Below are 20821 nucleotides of genomic sequence, written 5' to 3' on the forward strand. Positions count from 1 at the left end.
AGATGATAAAGGTGACATGAAAACGGGAGAAAAAGATATCCTTGAAGTATGGAGTAATTACTTTGAAAAACTGCTAAATGAAACAAACAGTGATGTCAGCACAGTGGTAAAAGACATTGACCAGGCATGCAGTCAGGAATACATATCCATACTTGAAGTAGAAAAAGCCATCAAAGGCTTGAAATGTGGAAAGGCAGCAGGAGTAGATGATATTCGACCAGAAATGCTGAAGTATGGTGGTATAAGAGTCTTACAGTGGCTGCACTGCATAGTTCAGAAAGCCTGGACAGAGGGACGAATTCCCGATGATTGGAGTAGAGCTCTCATAGTACCCATATATAAAAAGGGAAATAAAACTGAATGTGAGAATTACAGAGGTATTTCCCTACTGAGTGTTCCGGGCAAGATCTATGCAAGTATACTTGAGAAGCGGTTGAGAAGAATTGTGGAAGAAAAGCTTGGTGAAGAACAAGCTGGATTCAGGCCAAATAGAGGCTGTCAGGATCAGATCTTCACTTTACGACAAATAGTCGAGAAAGCATGGGAATATAACAAAGATCTGTATTTAAGTTTTGTCGATCTGGAAAAGGCATATGACAAGGTGCCAAGAGAGAAGCTATTCAATACGCTGCAGTTATATGGTGTCAATGGGGCATTATATCAAGCAATACTTAGTCTTTATTTGAATTGTAAGTCAGCAGTTAGAATTGAAGGAAGTACAGGAAGATGGTTTAATGTTAAATCTGGTGTGAGACAAGGATGTACATTATCCCCTCTGTTATTCATTATCTATATGGATCACATTATGAAGGAAAGTGGTATTAAACATGATATCAAAATTGGAGATGTTAATGTCAGCTCTTTGCTTTATGCAGATGATGTTATACTTCTAAATAAATCTGCTACAAGTCTGCAAGATTCTCTGACTAAATTGAACAGCTATTGTAATAGATATGGTATGAAGGTCAGCAATAAAAAGACAAAGACAATGAAAATAGGCAGAATCATTGAAAATGTCAAGTGTGTTGTGAATGGAGAACCTGTGGAACAAGTAAAACATTTCAGCTATTTAGGCACGATTTTTAGTGAAGATGGTAAATTAAATATAGAAATAGACAACAGAATCAGCAAAGCTGGTATGGTGGGAAGTCAATTGAATAAATTCATATGGAATAAGAGAGAAATTAGTCGGAACACTAAATTAGCTGTATACAAGACAGTGTTCAAACCAGTTTTAACTTATGGATCCGAGAGCTGGGTCAGAAGTAAAACACTTGACCAAAGACTAGAGACCACAGATATGAGAGTCCTGAGAAAGATTATAGGCGTGAACAGATGGCATCAATGGCAGTATCATATTAAAAACGAGGATATTAGGAAAGAACTTGGCATTGTCAGCATCCAGGAATGCATTAGCAGAGCTAATCTCAGGTGGTATGGTCACTTAAACAGAATGGGTGAGGAAAGATTAGCAAAACAAGTGTTCTCTGCCAGGTTGGCAGCAAAACGACCCAGAGGAAGACCAAGATATAGGTGGATTGATACGGTACAAAGTGCCTTAGACGATAGAAATATAAGATCTGATAATGTTGGAGTGATGACAAGTAACAGGCTGATTTAGAGGAAAATTGTAGATAGGAAATTAATAATGATGTAATTTTTTTTTTTCATGTAGTACTATCATATCCTGTACATCCCTTGAGGGTACATAGCAGGAATTTGATGATGATGATGATGAGAATTAAAGTTTACAAATCTTGGAAAGTTTAACACAACCTTATTTATTTAGATTAGGTTGCATATCATTATCAGATCTTATATATATAAGATCTGATAATGTTGGAGTGATGACAAGTAACAGGCTGATTTAGAGGAAAATTGTAGATAGGAAATTAATAATGATGTAATTTTTTTTTTTCATGTAGTACTATCATATCCTGTACATCCCTTGAGGGTACATGGCAGGAATTTGATGATGATGATGATGAGAATTAAAGTTTACAAATCTTGGAAAGTTTAACACAACCTTATTTATTTAGATTAGGTTGTTATTGTTTTTTAAAGAATCTCCTGGTAATTCAGAAAAGAGTGTTTCAAGTGTGTATCTGCTGTGATGAAGCACAACAGTTTTTTTTTTCATTCTGATCTTGTGCAAGGTCAGCTAGACCTGAGTGATCATAGTTGTGGTGACAGATGTACTTCTTTTTTTCACAAGTTTCTTGTGCTATTGCTATCCTCAATACCAATTCTAAGAGACTGCACTATTTATAAAGCACTAGATTATGAGCTCATCAATTCTAAAAAAAAAAAAATAAACAGTAAAAAGGCTTCTAGAAAATATCACATCTTGGTCTACTGAAGTTGTTAAAAACTCAAACATTTTAATCCCCCACCCCAGGATATATGGATTTAGAAAAATTAAACATAAAAACACACATTCAAAATAAATTTATTAGCTGTAAAATTTTCACCTATGCATCACAGCCATCCTCACTACATTGAAAATGGAACACAATATAAAATAATTAAAGAATCATTTTTAAAATGTGCCACTATATGTAGCATTAATAGGAGAACAAATGGTCACTAAAATTACAATAATAAAATAATCAGGAATTTGCATAAAAATGATGTAATAATATTTCCCATAAAGTGGATAAGCGAAGGCCATCAGATCTGATTAAAGTTAGTTCGGAGTAGTAAGATCTTGCAACTCTCTTTATATAAGTGCTCTACAAGGAATCTACTTCTATGTAAAAGCTTAGTTTTCTTCTAAAAAAAAAATTATGTTTAGTCAAGATGTTCTACTAGAAAACTGTTCTGGTTCATGGTACTGGATGTAAGATTTGTTCTTCATGAAGGATGGCTGCAGATCTGCTGGACTGTCCAAAGTAAGACAAATCACAGGAATTAATGGAATCTGGTAGAAGACACCTGGAAGATTAAGTGGAGAAAGCTTGTCTTTTTAGGTGAAAAAAGGAAGCGGAAATCTTAATGATAAGATGAAAGGATATAACAATATTAAGAGATTTTAGAACTTTCAGAAATACCTTTAATATATGGGAGTGGAATCTGAGTGATATCTTCAGGAGATTTTTACAGCTAATAAATTTATTTCACATAAGTTGTGTTTAATTTTTCTAAGTATGTCAACTTACATATCGATATTAAAGCAGATACAGTATATGGATAACCATTAGTCATTCATATAGATGGCAGTTCTTTTGAGCAGTCTGGTGTGAGATCGAGACCAGGGATGATGTGGAAGATATGCATCAGCAGACTAGTACAATGAAAGCAAGTCGAATAATTATTATGGAGGAATTCAACTTCAGAGACTGAGATTGGAAGGAGGAAAGATCACATGACAGGAAGGAAATGGAAGTTATACACACTTATTGAGAGATAATTACTTGAAGCAGAATGTCACAGAGGGGACCTGTGTATGAGAATTTTAGATATTGTTAAAGAATCAGAAGACATGTCCAAAACTAAGGTGGCTACATTGCCTCTGATTGGGGGAATGTGATCATGTAGTCTTGACTTGGAGGTAAGCCATGTGGAAATTCCAGTTAAAAAGGGGTATATGTAAAACTACAAGGTAGGTGATTATGACACACTTGGGAGGCAGCTTAAAGCAGTACCATGGCATAAGGATCTGCAATGGAAGGATGTCCACAGTGCATGGCAGATAATCAAGGGGGTAACTGGAGGCAGTAATATCACACTAATGTAATCAAGATCAGAAAGGTAAATTGGAAAGGAGTTAGACAGATGAGTAGTATCACTAAGCATGAGCTGCAAAAAAAAGAAGGTGACAAGCTAACTTATGAATATAAGGATCAAGCAAGAAAGGTGACCAGCATGGTATGGAAGCAAAATCAGATTATGAGAAGAAATTAGCCTAACAGGTGAAATGAAATCCTAAAGTTTTTTTTTATTATGTGGCAAGTAAGAGGAAGGACTATGGAAGGATAATTTTCATGAGTGCAACTGGTAGAGAGGTGACAGATGAAATTGACGTACTATTGAGTAGCCACTTTGCAAGGGTATATCATCCAAGTGAAGATATTGATACGACTTGGAGACAAAAATTATGCAAAATCCTACTCGCCCAAGATCACCCAGTATTTTAATGATATGTCCCAAATAAATCAGTAAGAATAGTGCTGTACCATGGTTGAAGAAGTTTTTATTTAGTTAGTTATGATTAAATAAAAAAATATTCTATTTTAGCAGTCTGCAGCTAATTGCCATGGGCAAGTGTATTTGTCAAGCCCTAGTTATGACAAAGGTAACAGGGACTGATGTGAGAACAGAAGTTGAACTAGAGATAGTAGGATATTGCAGAATCTACATGCAAATACAGCTGTGGGAATGGATAGGATATCTGTTTGCATTTTAAGAAAATGTGCAGTGGAACTGGTGATGCCTTTGACTAAGCTGTTTAAGTATCAGGTATGGCATAGTCCCAAGAGATTGGAAAGGGTTCAAAATATTCCTTTGCGTTAAGGAAGATCTAGGTCTATGGTAGCAATTATATACAATCAGTACCTCAGGAGTGATGATAAAAGTACTGGAAAAGTTGATCAAAAAAAAAAAAAATTCAGGAATGGGTAGATAATAATATGATACGCTATGAGGGGGAAAGATTAGCCGTGTTCTCCTACCAGGATCTTGGCTGACTAGCCATCAGTCATGCTTGTAGTATGTTGAGCACAGTTAAGCCTGGGATAGATTTCCGTGTGGGCTAACAACCTACAACACAGTCAAAAACCCTGATGGAACTGATATAGATGGTAGTGCCAATATTTTAGTGAAGTCTGGAGGGCCATACCCAGGAAGTCTTAGTGTCATTCATGTAGATGAATGACATCTCAAACCTTCCATCGCTAAGATATGTAGATGATGTGTTCTCTATTTGGCCTCATGGCCCAGACATATTAGACTCCTTCCTCAGTCACCTCAACAGCCTACATCGAAGAATCCAGTTTACGATGGAAAAGGAAAAGAACAATTGTTTACCCTTCCTAGATACCTAAGTTAGACGCCTTCCTAATGGTACACTTTCCTTACTGTAGAAAACCTACACACACAGGCAGATACATTCACAAACTCTCCGACCACTACCCGTCCCAACAATATGGCATTATTAAAACTCTAACCAAGAGAGCCCACAATCTTTGTTCCAGTGGAATCGCCCTTAAAACTGAGCTTGACCACACACACAACACTTTCCTCTCCAATGGCTACAGCGATCAGTATTAAAAAAATAATCAGTTCCTCCCCTTTCCCCAGTCTTCTCTTCAGAAAGAGTTTAGAAATGCCATCACCATACCCTACATCCATGGCGTATCGGAAAAAATTGCCAAGATTTTAAAAAAAAGTACAACCTACACATAGAATTTAAGCCCCACCACAAACCTTGCTACCCTTATCTGTTCTACAAAAGATCAGCTCCCTCCTCTCTCAGTGCCTGGAGTTTATAAAGTACCCTGCTCCTGTAAGCTGCTGTACTTCGGATAGACAGGCAGATCAGCAACCATCTGCCAAGAGCAGGAGTTTTCAACCCGTCAATCGCGGAGCAATTTTTGATTGCTCTTTTGTGTATTCCTCCTTACTTACAAATTTAATTAAAACTGAAAATATATTTTATTTATCATTATTTTGTATTATTTTTAATTCGTTTTAAGTGTATTGCTATTGTTTATTTATTTCTCGTTAAAATTGTCAAATCAGTCATTTTCTTATAAGTCCGGGTAAATGAATTAATTTGGATCAGTGGAAATCAAACAGCGAGCCGAGTGAATACGATTATAAGCAAAGTGTAAAAACTCGATTGTAACTTAAATATTCCATAGCACATTACATCAATTTTTTACTTAGGTTAAGTCCTAAATGAATATTGTAAAAAAATAAACTTTGTTTATCTCGGTATAGTTTGTATTAGATGTTTTTGTAAACAACTCTTTTGATGCTAACTGTATATACTGCCTTTAATAAGAATATGTTTGAGTGTTAAAAACAAAGGCAATGTTTTTTTCGCCGAAGCTGTACATGGCAGCATTAGAAAGATTGTTATTGAAACTTGTATGTATGAGAAAGGCTTGCAGACTCTATGCGTAAACATCTCCGAAGTCAGTCATAAAGAGTTCAAACAACTTTCCGATGGCTGGCAATTTACAATCAAAAGAAAGCAAAGGAGAACAAAAGGTGTGCCGAACTTGAAACTTAAGATGAAAGCCTCATACCGATTCTCTGGAGGTTGCCAAACTTCATGTGAGGTCTCAGAGGAAGCCTAATAAAAAGGGACTGAAGCAAGCAGAAGGGGGTCCCTGTTCCGAACTGCTGACATAGAGGAGGCTGCAAAGTACCGAGTCGCCATCAGAGAGACTGCCCAGATCCAAGTTGCTTGAAAGAGGAATTTCCCGCTTCCAGAAAGGAGCTTCTCGGTTCGAGACGTCGCTAGAGAGAGACTACTTCTATGCCGCAGACAAGGTTTGAAATTGCTGAAAGGAAGAGATCCAATTGCCGGAGAAAAGTTTCCAATCCACGTTTATGTCACACATTCACCAGTGTGTTGCGTTTTCATTATGATTTGATGAATCAAACGACTTCACTAATATTGCTCAGTTAATGGTATTTATTTGCATGGTATTTCAAGATTATTCAAGTAAAGAAGAACTTTTGAAAATTATACCATTATTGGGACGGACTAGTGGAGAAGACATTTTTTCGGCATTTGATGAATTTCTGAAACAACACAAACTTCTGCTTTTTAAACTTGTGTCTATTACTACTGATGGTGCTCTTGCAATGATATGTAATAAATCAGGCTTCATTTCATTATGTAAAAACGATGACAAATATCCAGATTTTTTAACGTATCACTGTATTATTCACCAACAAGTACTGTGTAGTAAAAGATTAAACACAAAAGTTGTTTTAGATATTATATTTAAAATTGTAAATTCTGTTCGAGGAAAAGCCCTGCAATGGCAGTTATTTAAATTACGGCCAGATGATGATGATAGGGAACTTCTTTTGTACAATAATGTTTGCTGGCTCAGCAGAAGTCAATTTTTAGAAAGATTTCTTGTATTAATTAATGATATAAAAATTTTTCTTAATGAAAAAGGAAATATTTATCCACAATTGAGTGATAAAAGATGGCTGTTAGACTCCATTTTTAGTAGATTTCCGTACGAAATTAAGCAATTTAAATTTAGAGTTACAAGGCAGAGATAAAAATTTAATTGACATATTAAGTTCAATAAAAACTTTCCAACAATACTTACTTTTATTAAAGAAAATACAAATGACCACGAATTTAGACATCTCCCATATTTATTAAAATTTTTTGAACAAAATCAAGAAATGCTTTGCTATGATTTAAAAGAATTTATTTGTGAAATAGAATTAGTTGAGGAAGAAATAAATTCAAGATTTAAAGATTTTAATAAAACTGAAATGATTGTCTCTTTTATCAATAATCCATTTCAAGTAAACTTGAACATCACAGAAATTTGAAATAAAATTAGTGGGCTGTTTGATATAAGCCAAGCTGAAGTAGAACTCGAGATAATAAACATTCAGAATAGTTTACATTTAAAATTAACAAACAATGAAGTCATTTGGGAGTACGCACATGAAAAATTCCTAATATTAACTGATATTGCGCGTGAAAAATTCTGTTGTGTTTCAGATATACATATTTGTCAGAATCCACTTTTTCAAATATGACCGTCATAAAAAATCAATTAAGAAACCAAATTACAAATGATCATTTGGATAATTGTCTGCAATTGGCGACTTCTTTATCAACTTGACTATGAAAATATTGCGAGGTCCAAACAATGCCAAATTTCACATTAAGTTTTTTTTTTTTTTTTTTTTTTTTAATCAACCAATATTTCCTATGACTTGTGAGTTTGTAATCAATTTGTTGTTTTTTCTAACTTTGGTTTTTCAAAATAGGGAAATAAATATTTTATTCCAATATATTTGTTTTTTTTTTTATTGTATTAAAATAATTAAAAGTGATAAAGTTTTAAATACACAAATAAAGTTTTCAGTTGTTTATTTGTGCGTAATCAGATATCAGGTTGGGGGAACGTGATTTATATAAGAGAGTAGATCGGCAAATAACTTTTTATAGAAAAGTAGCTCACGTACTAAAAAAAGGTTGAACACAACTGGCCTAGAGGAACACAAGTCATACATCTGCAACCACGACTATGGTCAGTCAGGCCTGGCTGACCATGTCTTGGATATAACCCACAGGATCTCACGGAAAAAAACCACCATGCTCCACCACAGCAAATTCAAAAAAGAGACTATTTTTGGAACTCTAAGAAATCAACCAAATCTTAATAACTACGGTTGCATTAAGCTTCCTAAGATTTGGGAAACACTTATCAGAGATCCCACCTTACATTTCAAGCCACCTACAACTGTCCTTAGAGGGCGCTCCACCTAGATAGGACTCGAGAGTCACCCACATGGTTAAGCTTAGTATTGTGTGGTATTTCTGTATACGTTACATTAGTTTTTTTGTAATCCCTGAAGATATCTCAGTGACTGAGATGAAATATAGAAAGTATTAAATTCTGTTTTAATGCTTTCTGAGTGCTGTATACAATCCATTAATCCTCCAACATGATGACCCCAGGAAACATGGTGTTGTAATGAACCAAGGCAAAGTTGATACTGAGCAAAGAGCTGGCAGAAAGCTATAAAATGCATCTCCCAAGACGTTATGTGGCCAGCATGGGAAATTAGGCCACAACCTCTCCATTACAATGCCAAGAAGAAGAAAGAAAGCCCGTAAAAGGCTATGGCCAAACACTGGATGTGACTAAATTTGCCCAACTAGACTACTATGATCGAAACCATTTATGGAGACCAGAGCATGATGCAGTGAGGAAGTTTCCTCAAATAATAAGCAATGCCAGAATAGCCCAAAGAATTCATAAATATAACAGTAATCAATACAATCCTCTTTTCCTCTATATAGGAACATTTAATTGTCGAACACTTAAAGAAGAAGGAAGACCTTACCATCTTACAGCAAGAACTAAAACATATTGAATGGAATATCATAGGTTTAAGTGAAGTTCGCAGGCAAGAAGAACATTTAATAAAGCTAAAAAATGGAGACTACTTATACTATTATGGGAAAACTAAAGGACAATACAGAGTTGGATTTCTAATTAAGAAGACAATTGCACACCTTATAGAAGTTTAATTATACAAATGAAAGAATAATAGAAATCACACTTAAAATAAACTCCAAACTTAAAATCAGGATCATCCAAATAAATGCTCCCACCTCATCCTACACCGATGAAGAGATAGAAGCATTTTATGAATCACTGCAGAACACTCTAGACAAAAAAAGAAATAGCAATCAAAACTTTACTATAGTAATGGGAGATTTTAACGCCAAAGTAGGTCATCCCATACACCAAATAGACACAATAGGACCATACGTATATGGTACAAGCAGCAACTCAGAATGGCTCCAGAATTCTCTATCAGTAACAAGCTTTATATCATGAATAAATTTTTTTAAGAAAGACTTCAAAACAAAATGGTCATGGAGAAGTCCAAATGGAGAAAAAATCAAGAAGTTTTGATTTAAAATCTATTGAAAACAAGAAGAAGGATTAAGAAGAAAAACTCAATCAAAAACTAGACTTAATAAATATATTTGAAAAAGACAAATAAAATAAGCAAAAACCTAACGGAAATAATAATCTCCGCAGCTAATGAATTCAAAAGCAAGAAACAACAAAAAGACCATAAACTTTCAAACGAAACGAGACAAAAACTTAATTTCTAAAATAGAATATGCAAAACAATAAGGAAAAATATTAGAAATGAAATAAGAACTTATAACACTTAAAAAAAAAAAAAAAAAAAAAAAAAAAAAAAAAAAAAAAAAAAAAAAAACCAATTGAAAACAATAAAAATATGATAATACTAAGGAAATATTTATCAGTTGGCAAAAGTCAAATAACCGCAATAAAAGATAAGAATGGAACTACAATAAGGAACCAAGAACAAATCCTAAGCAGGCTAGAAGAATTTTATAGAGCTCTATAGCGATCCTTCAATAAATAAATCAAATATAAATAACTGTTGTCCATTGCATATAGAATTCCCCCCCCCCTTCACTTCAGATGAAATAAAATAAGCATTAAAACAAATGGAAAATGTCCTGGTGAAGACCTAATTCACATAAAATTAATTAAATGGGGAGGAAACAATATAATTAAAAACACATTTTGGGAAAATTATGGAGACAGCTACCATGTGCGAGTAAAACTTTAGTTTAATATAAACCAAAATCAACACTCGACGTTTCAACCTTCATATCAAGGTCATCTTCTGGAATATATACACTATTATTATTCGTGACACCTGCAAGGAGTCCGAAGACTCATCGCGGGAGGACACCTACAACTGTCTCAGAACCTCTACTACGAATCATCTCCATCAACGCCATCTACCGCCCACCTCCACCACTACCACAACTAGTATTTTTTGGCTGTAAATTGTGTGTGTTCTGAAGGGCCGATTTGTCTGTATGAGGAATGAAAAACCCGAGTTTCCGGGAGAAAAAAACCCTGCTACCTCTGTATGAGACCGGCTAACTCACCTTCGATTGAAATTCGTCCAGATAAAGATTCCTCCCGTCGCGACGAGAATCGAACTTAGGCCTATTCCAATAGAAGGGCACAATGTACCATCGTTCTTCCAAATGCGCTACAGAGGCGCTTAAAAGCCATCCATTACCCTTCCAGGGTTTCATTCATCCAACCATCAGTCAACGAACAACGAACGAACTATATACAGAGAAACATGCTGCACTACAATCTACATGGTTTGCTAAAGTTACTGACCAACTGTTACAACAATTATTGGCCTAACCTCTGGTAGGAAAGAAAAACTTTTACTACATCAATGCTAGAGTCCTATGATTATCTATTGGTTACAAAATTACATTGGGCTGGAGAGCAACATATATATACATACAGGAATACCTTGTATAGCGCAGTTAACTGGTTCCAAGAAGCGTCCGCGCTATGCAAAACCGCGTTGTTCTAGGTCTATTTATAAAGGTTTTCAATTGAATTTGTTTATTACAAAAATTTAGGATAATAAAAATGCTTAAAAATGAAAAACAAATGTTAACTAAATAACAAATAAAATCCTTTTAAACTGATATAAAAGTTTTAGAAAACAAAACAAATATTGGCATACAATAATTTACTTTTTACTAAAGTAGTCTTTTAGTGTTTGTTGAACCATCCTTGTCTTCTTTGTCTCTTCAAGTACTAGATCTCTGTAGAATTTGATGGCATTAATCAGACTTAGTCTCACTTTGATGCTGCTTCTTTCCAAATTCGAGTTGGCATTTATGAGAAAGTCAGAAGCTTTGTCGATTTTTTTCTCACAAAAGTTGAAAGGTCAGCAAAGGAAAATTCTTCAACCATGACATCAGTGGGGTTATCTTCTTCTGCTTCATAGGCTCGTTGGGAAAAAATAGAGTTGGATGGCCTCACACATTGTCTAATAAAAGCAAAATTTTGAAAGGAATATCATTCTTTTTACAATAGCTTTTAACTTCAGGGCAAAAACAAGTTTTAAACCAGTCTTCGAAAATTGAACGAGTCACCCATGCTTTTTTTATTCGAACGCCAATGAACAGGTAAATTGTTCTTTGTAAAGCCCTTAAGAGCTCTTGGGTTTTCTGCTCTGTACACTAACACCGGCTTCAATTTTAAATCACCTGATGCATTACTTCCTAGTAAAAGTGTCAATCGGTCTTTGGACACTTTATACCCAGCTTGTGTTTTTTCCTTCTCTGCTAGAAATGTGCGCGATGGCGTTCTTTTCCAGAACAAGCCAGTCTCGTCAGCGTTAAAAATTTGATCATCTGTGTAGCCTTCCTTCTCAATAAGCTCCTTCAATTCATTGGAAAATAATTCTGCAGTTATAGTGTCAGCACTTGCACTTTCACCTTGGATTCTTATGTTATGGAGTCCCATACGTTTTTTGAAATTGTAGAACCACCCGCGACTTGCTATAAAAGTTTTACTGGTTGTACCTCCTTCATTTTTGCTTTCATTTTCTTTTATTTTGTTATATAGAGTTGTTGCTTTTGCTGGATTATCATTTGACTCAAAGGAATCTTTTTCTGATTACAATCTTCAATCCAGATCATTAGAAGGCATTCCATATTTTCCATTGTAGAAGATCGATTTCTCGTGATCACTTTTGACATATAAGAAGCAGTGCTCATTTCATGTTGTTTCATCTTTTCTTTGCTCTGAATAACTGTTTGTACAGATGACTCATTCATTGAATTCTCACGTGCTATTTTAGCAAACGAAGCGCCATTCTCGTGACATTTTATAATTTCAAGTTTCTACTCTAATGTCAACCATTTGCGTTTTTTTTTGTTACTCCAACACTGTCTTCTTTGTTTTGTCTCTTTTCACTCATACTTAAATAATAAAAAAATATTAATGTGAATGTGGATAATAAAATGCCACGGGGAAAGAACATGTCTACGTGAGAGCCAATCAAATAACTATTGCATAAACCTGGCTCTCGACTATCACTTGCGGCACCCAGGAGTCGCCGGTCAGTGTTGACAATGTTAGTGTAATAATGATGTGTAATAATAAAAACCGTGTTAGACAAAAACCCACATTGTTCAAAACCGCGCTATACAAGGTATTCCTATATACATATATATATATATATATATATATATATATATTAAAAACATGATTATGTATTTAATTTTCAACCAGATGGTATGGAATAGTTTCCAATACTAGCTGAAGGTTGCATTAAAAGCATGATTATATATTTAATTTTCAACCAGTTAGTATGGAATAGTTTCCGATATTGAATCTTTAAGGTTGCTTAAAGTCCTAAAGTATGCTAGATACTAAGTATAAAGTAGGCTGAATATAAGCCATCCAGATTCTTGGAATTTTCATGCCCTATTATTGTTAATAGTGGCATGAAATGCCACTATTTTTAATGAGCCTGTGTAGCTCAGTGGATGTGGCATTTGCATACCACGGCGCTTGGCCGCACGAAGGAAGACTTGGTTTCGAGTCTAGTCGGCGACTAGAGGAAATTTTTCTAAGCCTTTTTTCGACCGGTTCCCAAGTTAGTCGATCTCTGGCACAGGCAAGCAGGTTTTTCCTCCCGGAAACTCGGGTTTTTCGGCCTGTAAACTCAAGAAAATCGACCGTAGAACCCACATTATTTCAGACATTAAATATATTGTGTTAGGGTCAGGGACCACGAGATGGCTACACATTTGAGCCGTCTCTCTTCACTGTGTATCGCTTAATTAGTGATAGCCTTTGGGCCATCTATCTCTGATTGGTACCAGTGGAGATTGAACTGCCCACTCAGTCTCCAAAAGTTAGATAGGGCTAAATGGCCTCGCCTACTCCCCGCATATGGAAATAAAAAGGCGTTAGCTGATTTTTTTTTTTTTTATTATTGTTAATATTAGGGTGGTTAATCAGAATTTCGCAAGCTTCTTTAAATTTTCTTTCATACCAGGTTTTTGTATGGTGTAAAGAGCAGGTACTTTTCCAATCAATTTGGTGTAAAGTGTTGAGAGCATAATCTGAGAGGCCTGCTTCACCAAAATTGTTATATTTAATGTGTCTTATGTGTTCTTTTTTACGTATAGGGATTGCATATCCAGTTTCACCAATATAAGGGAAGTTACAGGTGTAGTAGATGCAATAAACTCCAGGATGTGCCAATGGGAAGAGAGGATCCTTAGAGGAGTTGAATATGTTTTTTTAGTTTTGTAGGTGGTTTAAAGGTGGCATTGAGACTATAATTGTGTAGGATTCTGTTGATTTTTTTCTGTTGAATTATCACCTAGCCAAGAAATTAGCATCAGAACTCAAGGAGTTGGTAGGTCATTCCCCCTCCTATATAAAGAACACACAACACTTCATAAACAAAATTAAAAACATAACACTCAGCAAAGATGATTTATTAGTCAGTTTCAACATCTCTGTCCTTTTCACAAATGTCCCAATCAATGACACAATTCTTCTCCTATGGAACAAATTTCTGCCCAACATTACAGCCCTCTTTGTCCACATACTGCGTTCCGGTAACTTCATGTGGAAAATAAATTTTACCTACAAAAAGAAGGTACGGCCATGGGCTCACCACTAGTCCCCCCCCACAATTGCTAACTTTTATATGGAAGCTTTTGAGCTAAGTGCTCTTGATTCCTTCACTCTAAAACCTACAGTGTGGCTTAGATACGTTGACGATGTTTTCGTTATCTGCCCACATGGGCGACAAACATTAAACACACTCCTTAGCCACCTGAACAAACAACATGAACGCATACAATTTACTATCGAAATTGAAAATCAGAACTTGCTCCCATTCCTGAATACACTGGTCACACGTTTTCCTTCAAGCAGTCAATCCTTAATGGTCTACTGCAAACCGACACATACTGGCCAATATATATATTCTAAACATACCACCACCCATCACAAAAATATGGAGTCATTAACACCCTTAAAAACAGAGCTATAACAGTTTACTCTAATCAGCAAGCTCTTAAACAAGAATTAAAAATTATTAGCAAACCATTTATAAATAATGGCTATAACAAAAATACTATTAATAAAGTTCTTCATAAAACTTCTTCAAAAAAGAATTTAGATTACAGTAAAACCATAGCCATCCCGTACATTAAAGGATTATCAGAAAAAATCAACAGAATCCTACACAATTATAATCTCAATGCCACCTTTAAACTACCTACAAAACTAAAAAACATATTCAACTCCTCTAAGGATCCTCTCCTCCCATTGGCACATCCAGGAGTTTATTTGGGCGTACAATCCCTATACATAAAAAAGAAACATAAGACACATTAAATATAACAATTTTGGCGAAGCAGGCCTATCAGATCACACTCTCAACACCTTACACCAAATTGATTGGAAAAGTACCTGGTCTTTACACCATACAAAAACCTGGTATGAAAGAAAATTTAAAGAAGCCTGCAAAATTCTGATTAACCACCCTAATATCAACAATAATAGTGACATGAAAATTCCAAGAATCTAGATGGCACATATTCAGCCTACTTAATACTTAGTATCTAGCATACTTTAGGACTTTAAGCAACCTTCAGCTAGTAATGGAAACTATTCCATACCAACTGGCTGAAAATTGAATGCATAATCATATGTTTAATATATCTATTCTATATACATAAAAAGATAAGCAGAAATTTTATGTCACGTGTTTTGTCTTACCAGCTCTCACTGGCTTACCAGCCCGGAACTCAGGGGGTTGGACGCCGTAGGAGGCAGTGCCCCCCCCTAGTATATATATATAAACATGTTGCTCTCCAGTCCAACGTCATTTTGTAACCAATAGATAATAATAACAAAGGACTCTAGCATTGATGTAGTAAAAGTTTTTTTTTTTTCACCAGAGGTCAGGCCAATAATTGTTGTAACGTTTGGTCAGTAACTTTAGCAAAACATGTATATTGTAGTGCAACGTGTTTCTCTGTATATAGTGTATATGCTCCAGAAGATGATCCTGATATGAAGGTCAAAACGTCGAGTGTTGATTTTGGTTTATATTAAACTAAAGTTTTACTCAAACATGGTAGTTGTTGCCATAATTTTTCCCAAAAATTTATTTTTGGGAAAAATAAATATAAATACCTAAAAGAATATAATTAAAACCATTTCACAAACTTATTAAATCTATGCCTAGAAGAAGGGAAGGTATAAGAAAACTGGAAAAATGCTACTCTGATACTGCTATTTAAAAAAGGGGACAAAGAAGAAATAAAGAACTATAGACCAATTAGTATTCTCTCCAATCTGTACAAAATTCTCACAAAAGTAATAACAAACAGGTTAACCCGTGTGTACAACAGGTACAACAAGCAGGATTCCGTAAAGGCTTTAACACAATTGATTATATTCATGCAGTAAAACAAAAACATGTAGAAAAAAGCAGAAGAAAACCAATTGCCTCTCTGTTTAATCTTTATTGATTATGAAAAAGCATTTGATTCCATTAAAACTAATGCAATAATCAAAGCACTCCATAATCAGAGAGTTGCTGGAGAATGTATGGACCTCCTCCAGGAAATATACCACACTGCAACAGCAACAATCCAACTTCACAAAAGTAAATATCAATAAAATATCAATTGAAAAAGGTGTCCAACAAGGAGACTATCACCCAAAATCTTTACAGCAGTCCTTCAAGAAATATTTAATAATATAAACTGGACAAACCTTGGCATAAAAATTAATAACAGAAACTTAACACACCTAAGATATGCAGATGATATCATAATTTTTGCAAACACTCCAGAAGACCTTAATATAGAAGACCTATATCATGCAAGCAGAAAAGTCTGTCTAAAAATAAACCGAGAAAAAATTGAAATCATGTTTAATCATTTTGTAACACCAAAAAACATAATAATAGAAAACAATTTCTTGGAAAGAGTCTCTTCATATACATACTTAGGTCATCTTCATTGATCTAAACTGTGGACTCCAAAAGGAAATAAATAGGAGAGTTCAACTTGCCTGGGGTGCATTCAGAAAAGTGAAAAGCATTTTTCAAAACAATGATGTCCTACTCTGTTTAAAAAGGAAGACATGTAACTAGTGTATACTTCCAGGCATCACATATGGTTATGAAACTTGGTTGCTAACAAAAGAACTGGCAAATAAACTAACAACAACTCAAAGAAAAATGGAGAGGTTGATGCTAAGCATCACATTAAAAGATAAAAAGCGAAACACCTGGATAAGAAGCCAGACTCATATCACTGACATCATTCTTCACCATAAGAAACTAAAATGAAAATGGGCTGGACATCTATCCAGAAGAGAAGATGAGCGATGGACCACCATACTAATGAACTGGATTCCAAAAGAAGGAAAACGAGGCCGAGGACGTCCTAAAAGAAGGTGGAGTGATGAACTGTCAAATTTTGTTGGGAAAAATTGGTAAACCATTGCCAAGAACAGAGAAAGGTGGAAAGAACTGGAGGTGGCCTTCGTCCGGCAGTGGACAAAAAAATGGCTGAAAAGAAGAAGAAGACTATGAGGGACAGCATACCTTTGTGAAGAGCTGGTCATACCTTTTTATAATACAATGACACTGGATAAAGGAAACGGCTACACAATGATAGTGCTAGATTTTGCAAAGGCATTTGACAGGATACCACATGGAACTCATTGGGCAAACTGCAACCAATTGGGATGGATGTGAAACTGGTGATAGGGATAAAAGGGTGGCTGGACAGATACCAAAAAAGTAGTATACGGAGGAATAAAATCCAGGAGAAGGCAGGTGACTAGTGATGTACTGCAGGGCTCTGTGAATGTACCAAAAAAATAAAAAAAAATCAAATCATCAAATTCATGCCATGTACTCTCAAAAGATGTACAGGTAATGATAGTACTACATGAAAAATTTACATCATTACTACCTTCCTATCTACAATTTTCCTCCAAATCAGCCTGTTACTTGTCAAGACTCCAACATTACCAGATCTTATATTTTTGTCGTCTAAGGCAGTTTGTACCATATCAATCTACCTATATCTTAATCTTCCTCTGGGTCATTTTACTGCCAACCTGGAAGAGAACACTTGTTTTGCTAATCTTTCCTCGCCCATTCTGTTTAAGTGACCATACCTGAGATTAACTCTGCTAACGCATTCCTGGATGCTGACAATGTCAAGTTCTTTCCAAATATTCTCGTTTTTAATATGATATTGCCATTGATGCCATTTGTTCAAGCCTCTAATCTTTCTCAGGACTCACATATCTGCAGTCTCTAGTCTTTGGTCAAGTGTTTTACTTCTGACCCAGCTCTCAGATCCATAAGTTAAAATTGGTTTGAACACTGTCTTGTATACAACTAATTTAGTGATCTGACTAATTTCTCTCTTATTCCATATGAATTTATTCAATTGACTTTGTACCATACCAGCTTTGTTGATTCTGTTGTCTATTTCCATATTTAATTTACCATCTTCACTAAAAATCATACCTAAGTAGCTGAAATGTTTTACTTGTTCCACAGGTTTTCCATTCATAACACAGTTGACAATTTCAACAATTCTACCTATTTTCATTGTCTTTGTCTTTTTATTGCAGACTTTCATACCATATCTATAACAACAGTCATTCAATTTAGCGAGAGAATCTTGCAGACATGTAGCGGATTTATTTAGAAGTATAACATCATTTGCATAAAGCAAAGAGCTGACATTAACATCTCCAATTTTGATATCATGTTTAATACCACTTTCCATCATAATGTCATCCATATAGATAATGAATAACAGAAGGGATAATGTACATCCTTGTCTCACACCAGATTTAACATTAAACCATCTTCCTGTACTTCCTTCAATTCTAACTGCTGACTTGCAACTCAAATAAAGACTAAGTACTGCTTGATATAATGCCCCATTGACACCATATAACTGTAGCGTATTGAATAGCTTCTCTCTTGGCACCTTGTCATATGCCTTCTCCATATCGACAAAACTTAAATACTGATCTTTGTTATATTCCCATGATTTCTCAACTATTTGTCGTAAAGTGAAGATCTGATCCTGACAGCCTCTATTTGACCTGAATCCAGCTTGTTCTTCACCAAGCTTTTCTTCCACAATTCTTCTCAACCATTTCTCAAGTATACTTGCATATATCTTACCAGGAACACTCAGTAGGGAAATACCTCTATAATTCTCACATTCAATTTTATTTCCCTTTTTATATATGGGTACTATGAGCACTCTACTACAATCATTGGGAATTCGTCCCTCTGTCCAGGCATTCTGAACTATGCAGTGCAGCCACTGTAAGACTTGAATACCACTATACTTCAGCATTTCTGGTCGAATATCATCAACTCCTGCTGCCTTTTCAAGCATTTGATGGCTTTTTCTACTTCAAGTATGGATATGTATTCCTGACTGCATGCCTGGTCAGTGTTTTTTTTATCACTGTGCTGTCATCACTGCTTGTTTCATTTAGCAAATTTTCAAAGTAATTACTCCATACTTCAAGGATATCTTTGTCTCCAGTTTTCATGTCACCTTTATCATCTCTAACTCCTTTTACAGCACTCTTTCCTCCATTCCTGAGCTTCTTCAACAAACTCCAGAATATTTTGCCACCTTCTTGATATTTATTTTCTATGTTCTTGCTAAAGTCCTCCGATGACTTTTGTTTAGCTAGTTTTACACAGTGTTTAGCTTTCTTACATTTGTCTCTGTATTCTCTAAGAGCACAAGCTGACTTATTTGCCAGGAAGTTTTGATATGCTTTCTTCTTTTCCTTCACTGCCTCTTTAACTTCCTGTGTCCTATCTTTGCAAACAACTTCACCACATGGGTCTCTAGCTGAATTTGCTGTTTAATTTTGCTGTTTCTTCAAGGCTTGCCATTGAATCTCCAAGGTTTGGTTCCTGTTCTCAAACTCTTTCATTTTTCCTTCAATAATCTTTGTGTATTTTAGTCTACAGTTCACATCTGAGAGCTGCTCAACTTTTATTCGCTTTAAAACTTTCTTACATGTCATTCTTTTCAATATGAAATTCAATTTTATCGTGCTCAAGACTAAATATTGATCAATACAATTTCAAATCCTCTGTACACTCTGGTGTCCTGCACCAGGGAGAAAACGTCACTATCAACAAGAACAAAGTCAATGAGACTTTTCGTATTCCTTGCTTCTTCTCTCCATGTGAATTTGTGCACATTTTTATGTTGGAACATGGTATTAGTAATAACCAGTCCATGTCCTGAGCAGAAATCCAATAGGTATTTGCCATTATTATTAGCTTTGCTCTTTTCTCCAAATTTTCCCAAAACATTTTTGTATATCTGACAATCACCTCCTACTCTGCTATTTAAATCCCCAACAAGGACCAACTTTTCCTTTTTCATTGTGTCATTTGCTTTCTCTAAAGCATCAAAAAATTCCTCAACTTCTACCTTAGTAGAACCTTCTGTGGGACCACAGCACAAATAAGTCTCATTGTCCAGTTCCCCATTCTGATTGCCCAAGTCACTCTACTTGACACTGACTGCCATTCAAGAAGATTAGCCTCGTATTTTGTGTTGAATACTATGGCTACTCCTTCTTTTCCTTGATTGTCATTGCCTGAATATAATGTTTTGTATTTATTGCTCAGAAAGATCTCACCAGTTTTTGTCTTTTTTGTTTCAGTCACCCCTATTATGTCAATCTGGTATACTTTGCTGTTTAATTTCTGCATAAATAATATAGGAAATAATTTCAAAGGAGATAGTTGTTTGCTGATGACACAAACTTGCATAGGGTAATAGTTAACCAAGGGATGGGAGTGAAGAGAGTTTGTAGGATGATTTAAATAGGTGGCAGTATAGGCAAAATGTAATGAATGTCATAATGAGCATGTATTTTCTTGATCACAGAACTAATGTAAATAACTATTTGGGAACATTCATCAAGTGTAAAAACTTTACACTCGATCAATGTTCCCTAATAGTTATTTACATTAGTAATGAATGTCAGTTTATTGTGGAAAAGTGTAGTAAAGTTATGCATTTTGGGATAAAAAGATTACAATCTATGTACCATATTGATGGAACTATACTCCAAGAATTGATGAAGCCAGGGATTCAGTAGTAGTAGTATATATAGAAATGAAATTTGCAGGGCATACTGCTAACATCCTGCCAATGCAGCTAATA

General features: G+C 35.2%; 1 protein-coding gene across 4 annotated transcripts in view; it reads right to left on the bottom strand.

Annotated features, from left to right (window-relative positions):
- Positions 1 to 20821, bottom strand: part of LOC150095994 (dehydrodolichyl diphosphate synthase complex subunit DHDDS-like) — a 208084-nt gene that overhangs the window by 169227 nt on the left and 18036 nt on the right. Inside the window, exon 1 of one of the 4 annotated variants that reach the window (XM_090409671.1) lies at positions 7299 to 7346. The exons of the other annotated variants lie outside the window; for them this stretch is intronic. Within the exon in view, the coding sequence (XP_090265797.1) occupies positions 7299 to 7338 (40 nt within the window). The 5' untranslated portion in view covers positions 7339 to 7346. Of the gene's footprint in view, positions 1 to 7298; positions 7347 to 20821 lie in introns of those variants that run through there. 4 annotated transcript variants of the gene reach the window in all.

This window comes from Typopeltis vanoorti, chromosome 19, assembly GCF_054136105.1.
Source record: "Typopeltis vanoorti isolate ZY-2024b chromosome 19, IOZ_Tvanoo_1.0, whole genome shotgun sequence".
NCBI classification, from domain to species: Eukaryota; Metazoa; Arthropoda; class Arachnida; order Uropygi; family Thelyphonidae; genus Typopeltis; species Typopeltis vanoorti.